Source organism: Trichomycterus rosablanca, chromosome 1 (genome assembly GCF_030014385.1).
Source record: "Trichomycterus rosablanca isolate fTriRos1 chromosome 1, fTriRos1.hap1, whole genome shotgun sequence".
Lineage (NCBI taxonomy): Eukaryota > Metazoa > Chordata > Actinopteri > Siluriformes > Trichomycteridae > Trichomycterus > Trichomycterus rosablanca.
In genome coordinates, this window is record NC_085988.1 from 49260593 (window position 1) to 49285155 (window position 24563).

The 24563-nt window shown below is 40.3% G+C and overlaps 1 protein-coding gene across 1 annotated transcript in view; it reads left to right on the forward strand.

Moving 5' to 3' along the window:
* The window catches only part of arid2 (AT-rich interactive domain 2), a 55483-nt gene that overhangs the window by 14127 nt on the left and 16793 nt on the right, over window positions 1–24563 (forward strand). Inside the window, exons 5-13 of the mRNA XM_062993900.1 lie at window positions 9743–9876; window positions 14908–15126; window positions 16732–16799; window positions 16895–16964; window positions 18811–19061; window positions 19263–19359; window positions 20923–21132; window positions 22410–22574; window positions 22972–23044. Coding sequence (XP_062849970.1) covers window positions 9743–9876; window positions 14908–15126; window positions 16732–16799; window positions 16895–16964; window positions 18811–19061; window positions 19263–19359; window positions 20923–21132; window positions 22410–22574; window positions 22972–23044 — 1287 coding nt within the window. The remainder of the gene's footprint in view (window positions 1–9742; window positions 9877–14907; window positions 15127–16731; window positions 16800–16894; window positions 16965–18810; window positions 19062–19262; window positions 19360–20922; window positions 21133–22409; window positions 22575–22971; window positions 23045–24563) is intronic.

Sequence of the window (24563 nt, forward strand, 5' to 3'; positions counted from 1 at the left end):
GACTTGTAAGGTTTTTTTTGTTCCTCTTTTGGATGTGTAATCTACATGAAATTGTTTCCTTTGACTCACTGATTAATCCTTGCTAGGTAGCAGATCTCTTACTTAGAGTGCTCTTTTTCTACTCATGGTGTCAGTATTAATCTAACCAATAGCTATGTACAGTAGATTCAGAATTCAGCCCCCTTGGCTTTTTTGTGCACTTTGTGTTATGGATTTGATTTTAAATGGATATGACACCAGTTTTTACCTATCAATCTATACTTAATGTTCTCACCAGAGCTCCAAAAGTTCTGTGCAGAGATGGAAGAACCTGTTGGATGAACATCTATCTCTTCAGCACTCCATAAATCTGGTCTTTATGGCAGAGTGATGGTCCTTTTCATGCCATTTAGTGCAAGACACAATGCCTCTGACTCAACACTTCTTCTCACGTTAGGACAGAAGTCTAAGATTCTCTGGTCTAATGCATGAAAAACATTTGTATGGTGAAACAAAGTTGTGCCAGCATCGTGTTATGGGATGCTTCTTAGCAGCTTGGACAGGGAGATTGTTAGGAATTGACGGTCGCATGGATGCAGCCAAATACAAGAACGTATTTGAAGAAAACGTGGGAGACGGCAGTTTACACATCCCAGATGGATTCTGATTAAGCTTGGGATGATTGAGCTTGAGATCTGTAACACAGTGAGCAAAAATTGAAGGGGGTTTCTGAAATCACTGTGTGCCTGGATACCTGTGTTGCTGTTATTACATTCTGATGTTTTATAATGTCTTATACACTTATTGCAAACTGAACTCTGACCTGTGCAGCCCTTATTCGTTTTATATCCCTGATTATATACTTGGTTCTCTTATAATCGTCACAGTCCAGTTCTGAGTGATTGAACCTAGTTCCATTTGGCTCCTTCTTTTGTGTTCCTTGTAGTCTTTTTTAAGGGGAATCTGTCATGGTATTTTACTTTGCAGTGCACACTGATTTTGGTAGTAACTAAATTGAGATATTTACAGGCATTTTACTACTATAAATAGGGGGAAAAAAGGTACAAAACCACTTCCATCTCATAAACATGCAGAAGGTGGATTGTCTGCTCTAAATTGCCTTGGTGCAAGTAAGTAAATGTGTGTGGGAGGCCTTCAGGCTGATTGTAGAGGGTGTATCTTACCTTGCACTCAGTGTTTTTGGGTAGTGCCTGACCTGCTATGACCCTGAGCATGATGAAATATTTAGTGAAAATCATCAGTTGGTCATTCATCGTCAGCAACAGCTTTATCCTGTTCATATTTGCGCTGGATCTGGCACAACCTGAAAATGCACAAAGGTGAAATTACCCACTGAACAGGGTGCCAGCTTCTCACAGAGCACCACACACTCGCTTATTGACTCACTTGCACCTTAAGTAGCCTGTCCACCTTGACCATATTTTCAAGAGGTGAAAAAAAGAACATACTCGAGTCCTGTTGGCATTTACAGTGGGGTCAAAAAGTATTTAGTCAGCCACTAATTGTGCAGGTTCTCCTCCTTAGAAAGATGAGAGAGGTCTGTAATTTTCATCATAGGTACACTTCAACTATGAGAGACAAAATGACAAAAAAAAAATCCAGGAAATCACATTGTAGGATTTTAAAAGAATTTATTTGTAAATTATGGTGGAAAATAAGTATTTGGTCAATAACTAACAAGCAAGATTTCTGGCTCTCACAGACCTGTAACTTCTTCTTTAAGAAGCTCTTCTGTCCTCCACTCGTTACCTGTATTAATGGCACCTGTTTGACCTCGTTATCTGTATAAAAGACACCTGTCCACAGCCTCAAACAGTCAGACTCCAAACTCAACCATGGCCAAGACCAAAGAGCTGTCGAAGGACACCAGGAAGAAAATTGTAGAACTGCACCAGGCTGGGAAGAGTGAATCTACAATAGGCAAGCAGGTTGGTGTGAATAAATCAACTGTGGGAACAATTGTAAGAAAATGGAAGACATACAAGACCATTGATAATCTCCCTTGGGGTCAAGATCTCATCCCGTGGGGTCAAAATTATCATGAGAACGGTGAGCAAAAATCCCAGAACTACACGGAGGGACCTGATGAATGACCTGCAGAGAGCTGGGACCAAAGTAACAAAGGCTACCATCAGTATACACACTACGCCGAGAGGGACTCGAATCCTGCAGTGCCAGGCGTGTCCCCCTGCTTAAGCCAGTACATGTCCAGGCCCGTCTGAAGTTTGCCAGAGAGCATATGGATGATCCAGAAGAGGATTGGGAGAATATCATGTGGTCAGATGAAACCAAAATGGAACTTTTTGGTAAAAACTCAACTTGTCGTGTTTGGAGGAAGAAGAAGAACCCAAGAACACCATACCTACTGTGAAGCATGGGGGTGGAAACATCATGCTTTGGGGCTGTTTTTCTGCAAAGTGGACAGGACGACTGATCCGGGTTAAGGGAAGAATGAACGGGGCCATGTAGCGTGAGATTTTAAGCCAAAACCTCCTTCCATCAGTGAGAGCATTGAAGATGGAACGTGGCTGGGTCTTCCAGCATGACAATGATCCCAAACTCACCGCTCGGGCAACGAAGGAGTGTCTCCGTAAAAAGCATTTCAAGGTCCTGGAGTGGCCAAGTCCGTGTTGCCCAGCAACAGCCCCAAAACATCACTGCTCTAGAGGAGATCTGCATGCAGGAATGGGCCAAAATACCAGCTACAGTGTGTGCAAACCTGGTGAAGACTTACAGGAAACGTTTGACCTCTGTAACATAACCTTTGTTGGCAATGACAAAGTATTGAGTTAAACTTTTGTTATTGACCAAATACTTATTTTCCACCATAATTTACAAATAAATTCTTAAAAAATCCTACAATGTGATTTCCTCAATTTTTTTTTCTCATTTTGTCTCTCATAGTTGAAGTGTACCTATGATGAAAATTACAGACCTCTCTCATCTTTCTAAGTAGGAGAACCTGCACAATCAGTGGCTGACTAAATACTTTTTGACCCCACTGTAGGTAAGGTCAGAACCCAGATTTTAGGACCTTGGTGCTGTGCAACACACTACCTTCTGACTATGCTTCACACCTGCCCATTTTAAAGGTGATCAGTGGGGATGAGGTCAGGGCTCACTGGAGTTGCTCCACACCAAACTGGTCTAAGCATGTCTTTATGGACTACTTTTTTGCTCAGGAGGCAGAGGCAGGCTGGAACAGGAAAGGGCTTTCTTCAAACTGTTGCCACAAAGATGGAAGCATGTATGTTTTATCTTGGTCAGGGCTGTGACTGGCTCTGTTTTACAGTGAAACACAGGAATTAGCTGGACAGGGTGCTTGTCTGTCACGGCCTTTTTTGGGCAGCCTTCCTTCAGACATGGCCAGTCATGTCAATGTGGATCCCCCGCCTGTGTAGTGTTAGACTGGTGTTATAGATTGCTACACCACCTAGGTGCCTTCTGAAAGCAGTTTATATAAATGTATGCACCTGCTAGCTATTGGCATTCAAATGCTTTTGGCTATGTTGTGTATGTCTTAAAGTTTCGATGGTTGAAAAGTGCTTTTTTGATTTACCATTGCATAGAAGATTTTGTGCATGTGGGTAGATGGAGTGAAAATGGATTCCACAGTCGATGTTTGTTGAATGACTGGACTTTTTTAAATGAAAGCATGTTGTTCATACAGCATGCTGTAATTGTTGTATAACCTTTCAGCCGTCATACAACTTATGTCCTACTTAATGATCTTTATTAAAGAATGCGGGTGGCACGGTGGCTCAGTGGGTAGCACTGTCGCCTCACAGCAAAAAGGTCTTGGGTTTGATTCTTAGGTGGAACGGTCTGGGTCCTTTCTTGTGGAGTTTGTATGTTCTCCCTGTGTATGTGTGGGTTTCCTCCAGGAGTCCAAAACATGCAAGTGAGATGAATTAGAGATACAAAATTGTCCATGACTGTTCTTGTGTAACCAATAACTACCTGTCCTGTCATGAATGCAACCAAAGTGTGTAAAACATGCTGTTAAAATCCTAATAAAATAAAATTATTAGAAAATTGCAAATTTTGATGTGGTTGTCTCACTTAGTGCTTCCTTTGTTAATACATATTTAATAAGAAACTGCTTTGTTGAAAACCTGATGGAACACATGGAACAAATTAAAAAGACTATTATGGTGGCTTAATTCTGTTTACACTTTTTTGTGGAAGATTTTGATGTTTGTTTACTCTTACTGTTCCATAAAAGACAGTGTATGTGGTAAAAGTGCATGCACACAAAGTATTAAAAAGGGAAAGGAAAATGACGTCCAGTGCAGTGGAGATGAAATTGAATCTTTTTCAGTCCTCAGCAGTAACAAACCCAGGCTGTGTCCACACTCACACTCCAGTAGGGGGTAGTATGTGTGCTCATATCTGTGCTCACTTTCAGTGGTAATTGAAAAAGGGAACATTTCTGCTAACGGAATCTGTGCTCTTCTTCAAGAATTGCTGTTTGCAGCAACAGTAAATCCCCGTCCCTCATTTCAGCCCTTTGTTGTTCCGGCTTTGATGGGTGAAAAACCCCTGGTACTAAATCTAACAGCTTGACTTGATTCGACTTTTTTTGGGCTGTGCTTTTTATCAGAGCTTTCTCTCTAGTCTGTTGCTCAACTAAACAAACGGCATGTTTCAGGAATTATGATTTGCATACACTGTTTTCACTGGGTTGTCACGGGTGCAGGACTCGTTCACACATTAGCTTCCTTAAATGAGGCAGTGTTTTATTTGCTCGGGCAGATGTCCGATTTCAAATCTAAAAGCTGTTTTGGGGAGTGATGGTCCTGTTTGTCTGGATTCAGCTGCCTGTGAAAGCAGAGTGAAATTGATAACAGATTGGATGGTGAGATAGTCTAGGGCAGAGGTGATTGTGTGCTGACCTTGTGTGTGTGTGTGTGTGTGTGAGAGAGAGAGAGATCAGTCATTTGTAATATTCACCATTACATCTGTCTAGTTCCTGACTTGCAGGTTGGTGAACTTCAAACCTGAGAGCTTGTATAGCTTGTTGTAGTCAGTACACATGCAGAATTAGCTCACTGCAATTTAGGGAAACCTTATTCAGTCGAAGGACTTGGTGAGTCATTTACTGTAGTAGTAGTAGTATTTGCTACGGTGGCCGAGAAGTGCAAAACAAATTTACATTTCAGAAAACAAAATTACAAAAAAAACAAAAACAAATTTACAACGAAAGCAAAACAAATTTACAAGTGCTCGGGTACCCAGTGTTTGTAAATTTGTTTTGGCATATGTAAAAGTGTTTCAGCACTTGTAAATTTGTTTTCGGCATATGTAATTTTGTTTTCTAAAATGTAAATTTGTTTTGCACTTCTCGGCCGCACATTTCTGACGGAAAGGGTAGGTACAATAACACCGGAAGTGCGTGTTGCTTACCTGCTGTCAATCAAACTGTTTCTCAGCGGTAAAGTGAATGGAGTTTGTGATGGTGACGATAAACAAGGTTTTGTCTAGTTTGTGGAAATCATTTTATCCAGTTGACCCGCTATTGTTTTTCTTGTGGAAAGTTATTAGATTGTTTGTGCAGACGGTTAGACGAGGCGTGTGCATCTCTATCTACTGTCCGCTCTTCTAAACATCTAAGGAATTCCCACAAGAAAAACAAAAGCGAAATAATGAAAATAATTAACACAAAATGGACAAAACATTGTTTATTAGGGAAGGAACATTTGATACAGAGGCTTGTTGAAGCTTGTTTCACTTTTGTAACACTGGACTCAGTGTATCGGAGCTTATATTAAAGCAGCAGGAATGTGCGGGACTGATGAAGCTTTGGTGCTGTGTTTTATCTCACTCACTATATAAGAGACAATCAAACCAGGGTTACCAACCGTCCTGTAAAATACAGAATCCTTCTTTATTTGGAAACTAAATGCCGCGTTCAGTGATGTGTATAAAACAGAAGGAAACTGCTGTTTAATCAATTATATTAAGTAGTGTTCACTTTTATTCTTAGTAACGCGGTGTGTGCGCAATATAACCTGTTTAATACACCGTTGTATGAGCAGCGCAGTGGGCAGAGTGCGTTGTTTTGCCTAAAATATGGTTTTGACTTATTATTATAAAGAATGAAAATATTAAATGTTAAACACCATAAATAAAACCTTTGTTCTCGTGACTGTGTAAGGTGCTTTTCAGGTATTTTCAGCACAATCAGGAAAAAAGCTTCAAAAGCTTAAATGAGGCTTCATCTGCACTCTGCCCACTGCGCTGCTCATACAGCGGTGTATTACACAAAACCTTGTTTATCGTCACCATCACAAACTCCGTTCACTTTACCGCTGAGAAACAGTTTGATTGACAGCAGGTAAGCAACACGCACTTCGGTGTTATTGTACCTACCCTTTCCGTCAGAAATGTGCGGCCGAGAAGTGCAAAACAAATTTACATTTTAGAAAACAAAATTACATATGCCGAAAACAAATTTACAAGTGCTGAAACACTTTTACATATGCCAAAACATATTTACAAACACTGGGTACCCAAGCACTTTGTTTTGCTTTCGTTGTAAATTTGTTTTTTTGTAATTTTGTTTTCTGAAATGTAAATTTGTTTTGCACTTCTCGGCCACCGTAATTTACCGTATGTGGTAGGGCTGATTTAATACACACCTAGATACAGTCTTGGCTTTCATTCAAAACACTACAGCAAAACAATTAGTAATGATTTGTTTCCCTTTTGATACAGGGCTGGTCTGACATGGTTTCAGAAATCTCCATTAAGACTTGCATAAACTTTACATAGTTTTAGCTTTTGGCTCTTCAATCACACACCCATAAATATCTTGTAATGTGAAACATTTAAAAATGGTTTGTCAGAGGCATTAGATTTGGTAAAAGGTTTAAAAATCTCATTCTTTGTGTTAACTCATTTTTAATAACCAAACTGCAAATTGAAGTAAAATTACATTATGAAATCACATAACTTTTCACAGAACATACCCATAACAAATCCATTTCACTGGGCACTGTTTTAAATTCAGTTTAAGCATTAACTGGTCTACAAGATCAGCTCGGAAACACTGCTGAGCACTTACAATATCAAATTCCACATAACGCAAGGTGTACAGAGGATTTAGAATGTATCGACATCTTGACTTTTTGCGTGGATTTGATTTTAAAAGGATAAAATTGCCATTTTTACACACCAATCTAAGCTTAATTTAAGTGTAATAAAGTTTTTCAAAAACTAATTAAAAATCCAAAGCTGAAATCTTTCACAAAAGTATTCAGACTCATTGCTGTGAAACAAATTGTAGTCAACTGCTTCCTGTTTGCTTTAATTAGAACTCTGCTGGTGTCCACCTGTTGCAGTTTAAATGAATTGGACCTGATTTAAAAGGCAAACACCTAGGTCTGTACAACGCCTTTGCATTTACAGTGCATCGCCGTGTACAGTATGTACAAGTATGTGCCACGCTTCTTCAAAAGTTTTGCCTAGTTCACACTACACGATTTTTGCCCTGATTTTCACTCCCTGACTGGTCCCCGCTAGATGTGCCGGCTCGGGAGCAACTCGGCGTTCGCTCGGCGATCTAAACTCTGCTCTCAATCGCTATGTGTAAACTACTCAACAACTCGATCCGAGGAGAGATATCTAGCATGTTGAATATCTGGATCAGTCGGTTGCGACTGGCAATGAGTGTCCAAATCCACTCGGATTCATTTATTTTTCTCTTTGATTTTATGCTGCACATCAGCACACAAACAACTTTGATCGCTCACTACTTGTTGACGTGCATTTTTGGACGTGGTATCATTAAACTCCTTCACTTCTCGTGTTTGTTTTCGTGACAAAATGTAGTTTGGAAGACCAGAGAAGCTTGTCTGCTATTCCAGTTGGTGATAGATGGTGGAGTGTGAAACCCCCTATCGCTGATCAGTCGTGTAGTGTGAAATACACACCAACTTGAAAGACTCCCGATTACAAGAGATCCAGTTGTGTAGTGTGAACTGTACAGCGATCTGACGACTTGGAAAGTCATGTAGCAATACTAAACTCGCTGTTAAATGTGGGGTTGGCTAAATTGTATGGGATGTGGAAATACCATTCCGTACAGTGAAACATGGTGGTGGCAGAGTTATGCTATAGGGGTGCTTCTTAGTGGCAGGAATAGGAGGACTAGTAAGAAATAAGGGATGGATGAATGCTGTCTAATATAACAGCATCCTTGAAGTAGTGCAGGCACAGATTGGGACGACCGTTTACCTTTCAACAGGACCATGATTCAAAGCACACAGCCAAAACAGCACTGGTGGCCTTGGAGCAGTCTCTGAAGGTCCATAAGTAGACCAGCAAAAGTCTGGACATAAACCTTGTTGAACATTTGTTGAAAGATCTAAATAAGGTAGTTGACAATCACTTGTGAGCTTAAGATCTGCAATAAAGATTGGGGTAAATTGCTAAAACCCAGATGTACAAAGCTTGTAGAGACGTATCCAAGTGTACATGCTGCCAGAGGGGCTTCCACAATACTGAATAACGGGTCCAAGTATTTTTTGTAAGATGTATCAGGATCTATATAATGTGTACAGTGGTTTTTAACTTACAGCCCTTTAATATTCGCGACCTGTTTCTGTACATAGATCCATGTGTAGCCCAGGAGATTTTTGCAAATATGAAGATTGAGAACTACTTTTTTAAAACAGTACTTTGGGTGTCTACATGAATTAGTTCTCCCAATATGTTTGTGTCCATAAAAATAATACTGGCAATTTGAGAAGTTATTAAAAAACCTTTCTTGGTCACACTGTTCGAAAGCAATGTTTATTTTTAACGTTTTCTATGTAGCCACAGGCTGTATTGTTCATGCCTTTTGACCTGAAGTAGTTTGTATTGTAATTGCGTTACTAACGCCAGGCTTGCGATTTGTAGTTCTTAGAATGTTTTATTGTCTGCATCATGTGACCTGAAGTTGAACTTGTCTGATGTAATCGCCGCTTGTCTCACAGTTGCTCCTCAGGCATTCCTTCAGCTCTGTGCTGGCTGGAACGCTAAACACTGCACTAAAGTCAAACAGCAAGAACTTGAATCAGGTGAAGGATAACTCTCATGTAATGGGTTTTACCATAAAAGAAAGCAAATCTCCAGCTAACACACATTTTTGTATAATTTCGACTACTTGATGAGATGCTGAAATTATATCCAGTGCTATAGAGAGAATAATGCTTGCAAATGAAATATGACACATGTGGGAGGTACTGTTTGTGATAAGAGTTGAAGGAAAGAAATATTCACGAAACAATCTAGCAGCGCTGCCAGGTGCTGCTGAGAAGAGCACTCCAAATTAACCACACGTTTACACCATCTGCTGATCATGTGAAAGTGCTGGATACTAACGCATTGCCCCCTATTCAGCACCTCTTCCATTCACACAGAGCTACATTTTTAAACATAAAGCTTACAGTTTCTAAGTCTGCCTCAGGGGCATTACAGCATTGTGAATGTTTAGCCTAGGGCCCGTACAAATGACTGGCTGGAAGCAATGCTCTATTTGCATTTTTTTTCTTGCTACAGTTGTGCATTTGATGGCAGAAATAGAAATAATGCTAAAAGTCAGGGTCAGCTCACTTGATGCATGAGAATCATCACTGAATTATGTTTTTTCTTATACCCCAGTGTAAACAATATTAAACACAGACCTTTTGTAACTTGAAAAATCATTTTTCCAGCAAAAAAATATTTATGATGTTTTTCCATGTTCTTCTCTTAGCTATTTAGAGAAGTATGAGAAGGTCCATCACTTTGGAGAAGATGATGAGGAGGTGCAGCCTGGGAACCCGAAACCATTGCTTCCAATTGGTGCAATACCCTGCTCCTACAACTACCAGCAACACACTGTATCAGGTACCTACTGTTTTGCTTCCTTTTGAAGCAAGGATTTGATTTTGCACTTTATCTGATTCTTTTATTTCATACCTGGTGGTAATTTGGTACACTACTTAAAGGAGGAATAATTTTTTTTTTTTGCTTTTTCACACAGACTATTAGTGTTAAGTGTTAAATATGCTATGTAGGGGGGACAGAACCTGTGAATTCTTTTTGGTATTTTTTCAGTTAAATAAAAGTTCAAGAAAATGATATTTAATGTTTTCAATGACCAGCTTAATTGTATTTTTTAATTTCGTGCCTGCAAGTTTGGATGGGGTAAAAAAAAAAAAAAAACAGTGGAATGTTACACTGTTTTGAAACATTTCACAATTAGCAGGTAAATTGATAACAGGACAATTTACCAAAGGCTCAATCATGATATCCTTACCTTTTATACCCAGTCTTGAAGCTAAACTTTGTAAGAATTGTTAGTTACCATACATAATATCAAGGAAAAAGATGCAGAAAATCAGGGTAAAACTCAGTCTGTGTAGAGCAAGGCTAGAAATCAGTCTTCATGTTCTTTAAGCCAACCAGATGGCATTCCGTGAGAAACCATCATGTCACTGGGATAGTCACATAGGCTTGGGGAAAAAACACACTTAGTACAGTCTGCTTGCCCCTGCATCTGGATATTCAACCTGAAACTTTGTTTCACAAAGAGAAAGCTATACTCTGATTTTATGCTGAAACTCTGCCAAGTTATCTGGCCCTGAGCTTAAAGACAGTAGAAATGTTTCCTGTGGTCAGTCCACACTGGTTCAGCTTGTTTTCTTGCCAAAAAGGGCCATCCAAGACTATCAGTGGAAGGTGCAAAGGTTAACATCTGTCATGGTATGGGGGTACATCAGTGCTCATAGCATGGGCGACTTGCGTGTGTGTAAAGGTACCACTGACGGATATGCTGATATCATGGTGATGCCCCCCCCCCCCCCCCCCCCAACAAGTCCATGGTTAGTACAGCAACCCAATATTCTGCATGTTCTACATCATGGTTTCATAGACGCAGACTGTTACAGCCTTGTATTAGGCAAGAATGGACTAAGATTTCAAGTGCAAAGCATCAGTCATTTGTGTTCTCAGTTCCCAAATCATTTAAGTCTCATTAGTAGAAAAGGTGATGTAAAGCATGGCTCTGTTCCAACCTTAATGTGTTGCAGGCATGAGATTCTAAATGTGTTTATAAAATACAGTGAAGTTAATCAGTGAAAACATTGGAAATCCTTTATTTGTATTTTTTGCAATTAAATAAAGATTCAAGAGAATTAATAAATCACTGTTATTGCATTTTACAAAATCTTTAACCTTCTCTAAAAATAGGATTTTTAAATATTATTGCTAATTTATTTACTGATATTCATTTGATGCCTCTTTACTTTCGCTTGCCACTGATCAGTCATTTGGGTAAAACATTTTGGTCAAAGATATTTGCTTAAATACAAGAGTAATTCATTTTAGATGTACAGTGTATCACAAAAGTGAGTACACCACTCACATTTCTGCAAATATTTTATTATATCTTTTCATGGGACAACACTATAGACATGAAACTTGGATATAACTTAGAGTAGTCAGTGTACAACTTGTATAGCAGTGTAGATTTACTGTCTTCTGAAAATAACTCAACACACAGCCATTAATGTCTAAATGGCTGGCAACATAAGTGAGTACACCCCACAGTGAACATGTCCAAATTGTGCCCAAAGTGTCAATATTTTGTGTGACCACCATTATTATCCAGCACTGCCTTAACCCTCCTGGGCATGGAATTCACCAGAGCTGCACAGGTTGCTACTGGAATCCTCTTCCACTCCTCCATGATGACATCACGGAGCTGGTGGATGTTAGACACCTTGAACTCCTCCACTTTCCACTTGAGGATGCGCCACAGGTGCTCAATTGGGTTTAGTCCATCACCTTTACCTTCAGCTTCCTCAGCAAGGCAGTTGTCATCTTGGAGGTTGTGTTTGGGGTCGTTATCCTGTTGGAAAACTGCCATGAGGCCCAGTTTTCGAAGGGAGGGGATCATGCTCTGTTTCAGAATGTCACAGTACATGTTGGAATTCATGTTTCCCTCAATGAACCGCAGCTCCCCAGTGCCAGCAACACTCATGCAGCCCAAGACCATGATGCTACCACCACCATGCTTGACTGTAGGCAAGATACAGTTGTCTTGGTACTTCTCACCAGGGCGCCGCCACACATGCTGGACACCATCTGAGCCAAACAAGTTTATCTTGGTCTTTGTCAGACCACAGGGCATTCCAGTAATCCATGTTCTTGGACTGCTTGTTTTCAGCAAACTGTTTGCGGGCTTTCTTGTGCGTCAGCTTCCTGCTGGGATGACGACCATGCAGACCGAGTTGATGCAGTGTGCGGTGTATGGTCTGAGCACTGACAGGCTGACCTCCCACGTCTTCAACCTCTGCAGCAATGCTGGCAGCACTCATGTGTCTATTTTTTAAAGCCAACCTCTGGATATGACGCCGAACACGTGGACTCAACTTCTTTGGTCGACCCTGGCGAAGCCTGTTCCGAGTGGAACCTGTCCTGGAAAACCGCTGTATGACCTTGGCCACCATGCTGTAGCTCAGTTTCAGGGTGTTAGCAATCTTCTTATAGCCCAGGCCATCTTTGTGGAGAGCAACAATTCTATTTCTCACATCCTCAGAGAGTTCTTTGCCATGAGGTGCCATGTTGAATATCCAGTGGCCAGTATGAGAGAATTGTACCCAAAAAAACAAAATTTAACAGTTCTGCTCCCCATTTACACCTGGGACCTTGACACATGACACCAGGGAGGGACAACGACACATTTGGGGACAATTTGGACATGTTCACTGTGGGGTGTACTCACTTATGTTGCCAGCTATTTAGACATTAATGGCTGTGTGTTGAGTTATTTTCAGAAGACAGTAAATCTACACTGCTATACAAGCTGTACACTGACTACTCTAAGTTATATCCAAGTTTCATGTCTATAGTGTTGTCCCATGAAAAGATATAATGAAATATTTGCAGAAATGTGAGGGGTGTACTCACTTTTGTGATACACTGTAGATATTTATTTGCATCTAACCCCCTTTTCATTTAATTACTCTTTGTTGCATTTCTTTCACACTTATTTAAAACCAAAAGCCCAATGTAATGTCACACATTGTCCAAATCAAGCTACCTTGTGCCCAACCTCCAAAATGGATCAGATTCACATATGGTACTCGCCTTTTACATCAAAATTCACTTAGTGAAAACCAGACCTGTTATCCTAAGAAACCAACCAATAGCATGTTCTACTCAGTACAGTTTCAGAAGAAATGCCTATTCTCTCTGTGAGGTCAGTGTTTGTGTGCTTTAGTGAATATGTCTGGCTCAAGTTTCTCATTCACTCGGGGCCTCTTGCACAGTGGATGGTAACAGAACTTTAATACCAGGAAATTCGAAAATGCTTTTCTTGTCATCCAAAGGTTTCAAAGATGTCATGTTAGGCACCTGCAAAATCTAAAAGCACTTGGTTTGTTGCTGATCACTTGTTAATCTTTATTTTTTATTTTTTTATAAATTTTCCCCCTTTTTTCTCCCCCTTTAGCGTATCCAATTGTTCAATTTGCATCGTGCTTCCTCTCTGTCTATGCTGAACCCTGCCCTGACCGAGGAGATCGAAGCTAACCCATATCCCCTCCAAAACATAAGCAGCAGCCGGATGCATTTTTGCCACCCACACATTGATGAGTTTGGTGCCACCTAGCGTTGCATGCGGAGCGACACACCCTTAGGGCACTCTTCCTAAACTCTTGTGCAGGCGCCTCTAATCAGCCGGCAAAAAAGAGCATTTTATTGATAGTAGAAACTAGTTATGACACTTGCTCCTATATACACACACATTTGCTTTATCAGTCATAGTAAAGACTAAAGTGACTGAGCTTCATCATTTTAAGGGTTAGCATACAACAGGCCTTTAGATCAGGACTGAGATTCAGTTATTAGTTAATACTAAAGGCTTGTAGGTATGTATGTGATTAGTGGCTGTAGTCCATCTATTGCTTTCAAAAATTTGGCAGACCCCTATTCATTATAAAAACAGGTTCACAATATATCAGACTAATATCTGCTGGATATGAAAGCAAAATATGCATTGCTTAATTCTGAAGTGCATGCAGTGCTTAGCCTTTTTGGCCAAACACCTTTCCTTTAAAGGCTTAGCCCTTTTTGTGACCCCAACACTTGTTGGGTCAAAGACTGATTCTTTGACTTTTTATTCAATATGCAAATCAATGAGTTAAATTTAGTTGTCATATCAATAATTCTGGTCAGTTTTTTTGCTGCTTGCATCATCATGCAGAGTAACGCCCCCTTTGCGTGTGAAGTCACCGCTTCTTTACACCAGGCAGCAGTGGTGGATTCTCACAGAGAGCTGTATAGCTATTGCAGCACTTGGGCAAAACTCGTCGGAAACACTTTCACCTAAGAGTCAGGCCGGGTTGGTAGCATTGCTGAGTTTTAGAAGTCTTTTTTTAATCCACCCTTACGTCTTTGCAAAGAACAGTTGTAAATTGATTAAAATAAATTAAATCCACCACTCCACCATAAAGGCCTGGTTTATGGAGTGCTTAAGAGATGAATGTCTATCCAACAGATTTGGCCATCTCTGCACAGAACTTTTAAAGCTGTTAGGGGGGGTCCATGGGGTTGTTGCTGTCCTCCCTGGCCATGGTGTGCTTATTGCACAGATGCCTAATTTGGACAAACTGCCAAATTAAAGACGGTTCATGGTTGTGCCAGACTTCTATCATTTCAAAATCATTAAGGCCACTGTGGTCCTGGGAAGACTGAAAGTCTTAGATATTATTTCATATCCTTTCCCTGATCTTTGCCTTGCCACAATTTGATTTTAAAGATCCACGGACAGCTACTTGTACTTCATGGCTTGGTTTCTTATATATGGTTACTGTAAAAAAAAATCATGCGGTGGTCATTTACCAAACTTGTTTTATTGACTTTGATTGACAGACTATCTCCGGCAAAGCTACGGGCTGTCGACGGAATTCGTCCCTCCGTGCGACTACAATAAATTGGTGCTGTCCCTGCTGTCGGGGCTTCCTAATGAGGTGGACTTCGCCATCAACGTGTGTACGCTGATGTCCAATGAGAGCAAGCACACCATGCAGCTGGACAAGGAGCCCAAACTCATCACGCTGCTGCTGGCGCATGCCGGAGTTTTTGATGACTGTAAGGTTACTTTAAATTACTACGTCCTTCATTCTAAATATAACAAGAATATGCTTTGTCGGTCACACTTAATCAAAATGTAGGAAAATAAAGGTTAGTTAAAATTACAGGGATTTAATACATTTAGTTTAGATTTGTAATTATGTATTTTCAGTGTCCTGAAGTTTTTTTTTGTAACATAAGACATTCAGCACAAGAGTTTTATTTGTAAAGAGCAAAAGCTTATGTAACACCTATATCACTCATGAACAGTTTTACCACTTAACCACCACCATTTAGCTTTGCCATGTAATGAGTTAAATTTCTTTGAACAACCTTTTTTTTTTTCCTTTTTCCTCTCAGTGGGCTTAAAAAGGTAGCAGGTGCAAATTTACACCAAGGCTTTGTTGCTATTGGTTACCAGTGTTTTTTTTTTATTTTTGTTTTTTTTTATGCCCTTTATGCATAATATTTTGCCCCCAGTATTTTTCATTGGTGGATACATGAATGTTGACCTAATCTGAGGTGACCAAGACCTTCAGTTCTTTACATGTACATGTTAATTTTTTTTCCTGTGTACAGCTCACCCTTATAACTCACTGATTTGCTGTAGTCCCAGAGCCTTGGCAATGACAATTGTAACTATTTCCATACTAATATTCTATAATTTTTTTGTACATCTTTTAATTTAAAAGATTAGATTTACATGGCTGCAATAATCAGGTCTGGGTGTATCTAGTCTAATAGAACCCAATTATTTATGGAATCTGATTAATTGGTTTATTAAGTGACTTAGTGGGGATTTCTCCCCCCTTTACACACACACAGGGCAAGATGGTGATGGATACATTATTTGCCCTGATCAGTTAAATTTGCATTATGTCTTTACTAAGTTTGGGTTTGTCTTGTAATGGTTTTGCTGATCTAATACTGTTTTTCCTCAAATATGTGAAAAGCAGAAATTAAGTAAATATTGTCTATTCAATGTGGTAGTTTATTAATTACTTATTTTTTGCTAAATTTTGCAGTTTCCCAACAAACTTCCCTTTGTAAGTCTATTCTAGTCAGTACAGTTTATTAGCACAAAAAGCATGGTTCATACAGTTTTTCATGTTATTTTATGGGACATATTTTTGTAATATTTAACACACTGGAAGGCAGACAGAACTTGCTCTTTTATTAGATTTAGTACATGCATTGGCTTCGGGTCTGTAAAGTTGTAATTCATCTAAGATTACATACTCCAGGCATTAACCAAAATGTTTCAAATGCAGTGTCATGCTAATGGCTTTGATACCTCAGATTTTGTTTCTTGTGCTTTTGAGACGATTTTGCAAACATTTGATAAACCAGTGTAAAGTAGGAATGTGTTTACCTGAGACTAATGTTGAAGAAAAGCTGAGATGGCTGAAGAAAGCTTTTCTTCTTTGTTTTCTCCCAGAACACACTTGAGTTGTATGACTATTGAAGGTTGCACTGTCTTTTCCTGCTGCAGGTTTTAAATTACATTAAAAAAAATCCCCTAAAGTCTTAGCCATCCTGATAAAGAGGATAAGAATTACTGATATGCCAATGATTTGTCAGCTTAAGTGTTGTTAATGACAGGCCTTTGTTGATGTGTTTTAGCGTTAGGTAGCTTTTCAGCCTTATTCGGTATGGACTGGAGAGAGAAAACGTCCAGAGACTTTGCAAAGGTAAGAAAGAATGGAGGAGATAAAATAACCCTTACATAACAATCTTTGTTTATTGAAACCGTCCAAATAAACTGCCTTTGTGTTGTTACTCATAGTTTTGGAGAGACGTTGTGGAAGACAATGAAGTAAAAGATCTCATCTCAGACAAGAGCTGCACACCACAAGGTGGGTGGACACACGCTCGCCCATTCATTACACTTTCGGTTGCTTTGTTGTGGTGATAGTGGGATTGTGTGTATAGTTTAACTCGCCCTTTCAGATCATTTAAAGCGTACTAAAATTCCACTGAATAATGGCCAGGGTTTAAAAGATGTCATCTGATGGCTCTCAGACATTTGTGTCAGTATAAAACATGTAGTGTCTAGGCTGATAAAGCTGCTCAGATGCTTGGTGAATTTTTGTCCAGCTTACACCACTACTAGATGCACACATTTACATTTTCGGCACTTAGCAGACGCTTTTGTCCAAAGCGACTTACAGTACTGTGACAGTATATTGTCTAATGCCTAGTTCACACTACACAACTTTTGCCCTGATTTTCGCTCGGCGACTGGTCGGCGCTAGATTTGCCGGCTCGGGAGCAACTCTGCTCTCAATCGCTAAGTGTGAGCTACCCAACAACTCGATCCGACCGGCTCGTCGAGTGCTCGGCGACCGGATCGAGATTTCTAGCATGTCAGATATCTGGATAGGTGTTTCCCGACTGGCAATGAGTGCTATGTTGGAACAGCCAATGAGAACGCAAGATACAGCGTGAGGAGAAACGCAGGGGAGGAGTGTGGCTGACTGTACCAGGGCTTAATACAGTTTATATCATAATACAACCGGCACACACAAGTTTTATTCATTATTACTGACCTGATCATTCTCTACAAAACACCCACGCTGCGTTGCAAAAAATATGTATTAACCTCCAACTCACTATAGAACAATCCAAGCAAAATCCACTAAGATTCATTTGTTTTTTCTCTTTGTTTTTACGTGCACAAACTTTGATCGCTCGCTACTTGTTGACGTGCATGTTTGGACGTGGTATCGTTAAACCCCTCGTCACTTCTCGCGTTTGTTTTCGCGACAGAACGATATTTGGGAGACCGGAGAAGCTCGCCTGCGATTCCAGTTGGTGATACATTGTGTAGTGTGAAACCCCCTACCGCTGATCAGTCATGTAGTGTGAAATACACACCGACTGATAAGGCTCCCGAGTGCAAAAGATTCAGTCGTGTAGTGTGAACTGTACAGCGACCCGGCAAATCAGAAAGTCGTGTAGTGTGAACTTGGCATAAGCAATTGAGGGTTATGGGCCTCGCTCAAGGGCCTAACAGTGGTAACCTGGCAGTGGTCGGACTTGAACCAGTGACCTTTCGATTACTAGTCCAGTACTTTAACCACTAGGCTACAACTACCCTAGTTATCTGCACAGACATAATCCTAGAATAACAAGATGGTCTGCTTATTAGCACCTTACAGTCATGCAGCGTATCCTGTTTATCACATCCTTTAATATTTATATTTACCACCACTTTATCTTGGTCAGGGTAGGGGTAGGTCTGGCTTCTCTGGAATCACTGGGAAAGGTCAACAATTTATTGCAGGGCCTTGGCCATACCCTCAACCCCAACAGACAACATAGCTGATCATGTCTGAATGTAGACGCCTGACCTGCCGATAGCACAGTTGAGGTTTTAATCCCTTATTCCCAGCGATTGCATGTTAGTGTAATTGTGTAATTTACTGCTTCATCACCCAGGAGCCCACAGAGAACCTGTTAAATAAAAAATATTATAACGGCCTTGAGGGTAAAAAGGTTTGCTGATTGCGAAAGGCAACAAGTAATGGCACTAATCACGATGAACTAAATTGACAGAACTAGAAGTGGCGGAAATAGGTTTAATTGCGTGCACTGAGTTACTCGGTATGATTTGTAAGCTTAATGTTCTTCACTTACAATTTGTACAGATAGAGAGATAGACCTGGACTTAACATGCTTTTCGGATCTCTTCCCCTCCAGATGGTTTAGAGCAGCGCGCCATGCGATCCACACTGTTTCATCCGCAGCGCAACATGGGCATTGGCGACTTGGAGGGCCAGCGTGTGCTACAAGTGGCCATCGTTCTGAGGAATCTGTCTTTCGAGGAGGCCAACGTCAAACAGCTGGCAGTGAACCGCACATGCCTGCGATTCCTCCTCCTCTGCGCACACTGTTCTTTCATCTCGCTGCGGCAGCTGGGCCTCGACACGCTGTCCAACGTAGCAGGAGAGGTGACAGCTAAACGCACAAGCCTTTTTTTCATCAACTGCACTTAGATATTTCTATCATGTTGTGTTTTGCTGTATTTGTTTATATTTGAGTTTTGAAAGTGTGGTTTAAATTAGCTGATTAGATGTGATGTTAGAAGCATTGGTAATATGTTTGTATCGATTTTCTACCTGAAGACTTTCTACTCTGTCTGTTTCATCTAGCTTCAGTTGGATCCGGTTGATTTTCGAACAACTCACCTGATGTTTCACACGATTACCAAGTGTCTGATGTCAAGGGATCGTTTTCTCAAAATGAGAGGTAAGTCTAAAGCGACAAAGTCAGTACACCACAACTACTGTTTCACAGAGGTGGTTAGACTCCTACCACTCTTTGAGGTTCTGTTAATGGGCATAAGTGTCTGTCTAAGTTTAATCGTAAAGCTCAGTCATAATGCTTTTTACCGGTCCAACAGGTATGTGTTTGATAATTAAGGTTTCTAAAAGAAAAAAATATTATGACACGGTGGCTCGGTGGGTAGCACTGTCGCCTCACAGCAAGAAGGTCCTGGGTCCTGGGGTGGTCCCTGTCCTTTCTGTGTGGGGTTTGCATGTTCTCCCCGTGTCTGCGTGGGTTTCCTCTGGGAGCTCCAGTTTCCTCCCACAGTCCAAAGACATGCAAGTGAGTTGAACTGGAGATAAAAAATTGTCCATGACTGTGTTAGACATTAAAAACTTAAACTGATAAATCTTGTAATTAGTAACTACCGTTCCTGTCATGAATGTAACCAAAGTGTGTAAAACATGACATTAAAACCCCAATAAAATAAATCTCGCATTTTAATTGAATGGAAACTTAAACTAATGATAAACTTTATTAAATAGCAGAATGCATGGGGATGCCGGAGGTTACCTGATGGTTTTTCTTCACAGCAAGGCATACTTTTTCTTGTTGGGTGTACCCAGCTAACCTTGGCTTGCATCCCCATAGACTTGCTGTAATAATTCTTATTCCAGTGGTCATTTGTTTTTAGGAGGGCACCTAAAGCATAATAGTATATCATTTGAATCACATGGTGCTGTCAGCCAATAAGTGGTGGCATGTATCTACAAACCAAAGATATGGGTTTCACTTTCTGTGCTTACTGCACATCAGAGCAACTTTACTAACTTACAATATAATTAGTTAAACAGAAGTTTTGGAATTCTAAATTTTGCTGTTTCAGAAATGAACTGGCCCAGAGGCCAAATTCCCTTAATTCTATTTCATAAGGATTTAAAAATACACTGATATAATAAAGTACAAGGGTTTTTGTGTTGTGTAATGACTATTAAAATGCTCCAAGCTTGAAAATCCTCATATGTAATGTTGGCGAAAAAATTAGGACATTTAAATAAACCTGAACAAAGCCTGAATGTTCTAGCTGCCTCTGCTGAGATGTTACAGCATGGGCATGTTTGGATCTTTTACATGGCAATGATCCAAAAGTCCATCCCAGTATCCTCTGACTCAAACACTAATGAAGTCAGTGGTGAAGGTACTGGACTAGTAGTAATCAGAAGGTTTCTGGTTAAATTTTCATCAATTCAGTTGTATTGAGTAACTGTAAGTCGCTTTGAATAAACGCGTCTGCTAAATGTCAAAAAGTAAATAAAGCTCCAGGTTCTAAATGCAGGGTTTCTCAGGTAAAGCAAAGCCAAATCAATTTACATATGCAAATATAAACATTATCAAGTTTTATAGTTTCAAAAGCATACGACTTCTGTGATACCATGCCTGTACAGACAGGGTAAAAATAGACCCCTCTCTTCCTAAAAGACAGTGAAGTCTTGAATGATTTTATATCTTAAAACCTCCCATGTTCATTTAATCTCTTTTTCGTAGCCATGGAGATCATGGGCAACCTGAGCAAGGCAGAGGACAACGGAGTTCTGATCTGCGAGTACGTGGACCAGGAGTCGTATCGAGAGGTGATCACCCTGCTCACCCTGCCAGACGTCATGCTTGTTATCTCTTCCCTAGAGGTGCTTTACCAGCTCACTGAACTCGGCGAGATCACTTGCTCCAAAATCGCCTCTGTGGACAGGAGCATAGGTATTTTTTTCAACAATCCTATATTTTGTACAGGAGCATTAATGCATGATGTACTTTTTTAGGTCGTGATTGTTTTATAGCTAATTTAGTCCAAGTGTCTGCTATTAAATAGGTACACACAGTATTGCTTGGGTAAAAGATGATTATCTTTTGAAACAAAACATAAATATTGAAGTAATACAGATTTATTGTACCTTTATCTGTTCTACCCAGAAACCAGGTTTCTTCAAGTCCTTACAAACCTTTTGAATGACCTACTTTTTAAAATGTTGGCAAATTTGGTGTTTTTCCCACCCCCACTGTGACAATTCTGTCCTCTTTTGTGCCTAGTTGTCAACTTACATGATGTCTAGTGCAGAGTTTAAATTGAGTGCTATGGCACTTTCACCAGCGTATTTGTACATGCTTCTCTTCCCTATCTACAATCATCACACTGTCATTGTTCATTATATGCAGATTTTGGCTTGCATCCCTTTGGTAGCATAAAAGCTAAATCTCAATTATTGTATTTATTGAAAAGGTAAATTATTCTGGGCGCTGGGGAAGTGGGGGTGCAGTGATAAAATAGGTCCACCACCGGGCTCTTCATCTCGCTGTGCTATTGATCAGTCAGGCATATAGACAGACACGCACAGCCCAGCCATTGGGTGTTGCACAAATCAGTTCCCTCTTAGTGCTGGTTCCAATCCCAGATAAAAATTAAGAGAGTTTGGGCATGTGTGTAAACAGTGCCATATTAGGTATGCAGGTCAGAATGATTTGCTGTGGCGACCTCTAATATAGGAGTAGATGAATGAGTGATGAGTGGAAAAAGAGCCAGGCTAGCTTGTTTACATTTCTCTTGCTAGCCATGTTCAAGACTAATCTAAAAGTTGTACTTCATAATTTTCTGGTGGCACTTTGAAAAGGTCAGCACCAAACTGGGTCAAAGTTCAGTCATGTTAAACTTTGAGTGCAGTGACAGGTGGTAAAAAGCGAGCATCCCAGCAGCAAATTGTGCATGGTGCTCAAGATAAAGCCACACCATCTCATCCCCTAGAAAACAAAGGCACTGCCAGTGCAAAAGCTGTTTGCCATTGATGTGAAAGCAGCCTTAAGCGACAGCCAACAGCAAACATGCCTTTGATCAGTTTATGTAAATAAGTGGCACCAGTGTGTGTAGTACAGAAATACTACGTGCATTAGATTAAATTGGTATTATGAAACTACTTTGGGTGTATGCACATTATTTATTGCTTTAAAATCATTGCTTTGTGTGTGTGTGTGTGTGTGTGCAGATCTGCTGGTGCGGCTAGTGTGTGTGGACTTGCACACTTTTGGACCTGAAGCTTTGATGGTCATTAAACTGATCGAGCATCAAAGCGCAAGCAGCCAGGCGGCTGAGGTGCGGCCACAACTGGTGGAGAATGTACCCCCTCCCGTGCAGGGCACACCTGGGTCAGGTAAGAGCTACTGGATCTGTATACTGTACACGTTTGTCTGTTTTGTCAGTGGCGCAGAAACTTAAAGGAGCTAGTTTTCTGAACCTGGCTTTGAGCATGTTATCTCCTTCTTGCAGAGCATCAGTCTGTCTATGCAGTTAATGCACTATCTGCTCAGTATTTCAGAGCACGTCTGTCTTACTCCTGTCCTCGGACAGAAAATATCGAGCACCCATTAGTGGGTTGTGATTACATGTAGGGGCTCAGCATTGCCCTCTAATGCTCAGATAAAAGAACTACACCAAGACATCATTTCATTAAGAAAAGACAATGGAGTTTCCTAACCTAAAGCGTTTACCCTGAAAAAAAAGGCTTCATAGTTCTTATGTCAATTTGTCTGTCTGCATTCGGTTTTTAGTGACGAGAGGTCCTCAGTCTAATCCGCCTCCCGGCATTGTGGAGCTCGATGGAGAGAAGTTTGCAACTCAGTGGTAAGCCACACTTACTATTTCATCAGAAGTGTCTTAGCATTACTTTAGGTATTCGAACAGCCTTTTCTTTTCACCAACTGGTTTGTGACAGTTGTGTTAATATGAATATGTTGAGACTTGGTGTTCCTCCAAACAGTTTGTTAAATGAAAACTAGACTCTACAATGTGTATACTTTTGACTTTAGGAACATGTGGTGTATTTTAAAATAAGGAGGGGGTCAACCGATGTGTTTGGAAGCCCAGTGCTACATGTTCCAGTGATGAACAATTTATGGGGAACAAGTTAATCTTTTTAAGCTTTACAGTGGCATCAAGTGGTCATAAAGTCCAAGTTAAAAGGAAATATTTGCAGAACACTCAGACTCAGAGAACTTTTGACTTCAGCTTTATTCTTTAGCCTTTTATTTTTCATTTGTATGTCTTGGCAAATTTTAAATTATTTATCTAGCTGTTGCTAGACTGGCTAAACTACTTTGCCATTGCTAATGAAACATGCTTTCGTTGCCAAATTTCAGGAAATTTTGGACAATATGGGGAAATAATAGTCATAAGCACAGACAGCAGTGATTTGTCATTTCTCGTTCACTTTTATTCTGTTCATTACAGTAGAAATGAGTGTTTAATGCTTTACCTTATAAACATTTTTGCATGTTCCCATGTCTGCATGGGTTTCCTCTGGGAGCTCTGGTTTCCTCCCACAGTCCAAAGACATGCAAGTGAGGTGAATTGGAGATACTAAATTGTCCATGTCTGTGTTTGACTTGTGAACTGATGAATCCTGTGTAACCAGTAACTATCTGTCCTGTCATGAATGTAACCAAAGTGTGTAAACATGATGTTAAAATCCTAATAAATAAATAAATATAAACATTTTTGTTTTTAGACAGTGAACATACACCGATTAGGCATAACATTATGACCACCTCCTTGTTTCAACTCTCACTGTCTATTTTAGCAGCTCCACTTACCATATAGAAGCACTTTGTAGTTCTACAATTACTGACTGTAGTCCATCTGTTTCTCTACATACTTTTTTAGCCTGCTTTCACCCTGTTCTTCAATGGTCAGGACCCCCACAGCACCACCACACAGCAGGTATTATTTAGGTGGTGGATCATTCTCAGCACTGCAGTGACACTGACATGGTGGTGGTGTGTTAGTGTGTGTTGTGCTGGTATGAGTGGATCAGACACAGCAGCGCTGCTGGAGTTTTTAAATATCATGTCCACTTACTGTCCACTCTAATAGACACACCTATCTAGTTGGTCCACCTTGTAGATGTAAAGTCAGAGACGATCGCTCATCTATTGCTGCTGTTTGAGTTGGTCATCTTCTAGACCATCAGTGGTCACAGGACGCTGCCCACCGGGTGCTGTTGGCTGGATATTTTTGGTTGGTGGACTATTCTCAGTCCAGCAGTGATAGTGAGGTGTTTAAAAACTCCATCATCATTGCTGTGTCTTATCCACTCATACCAGCACAACATACACTAACACACCACCACCATGTCAGTGTCACT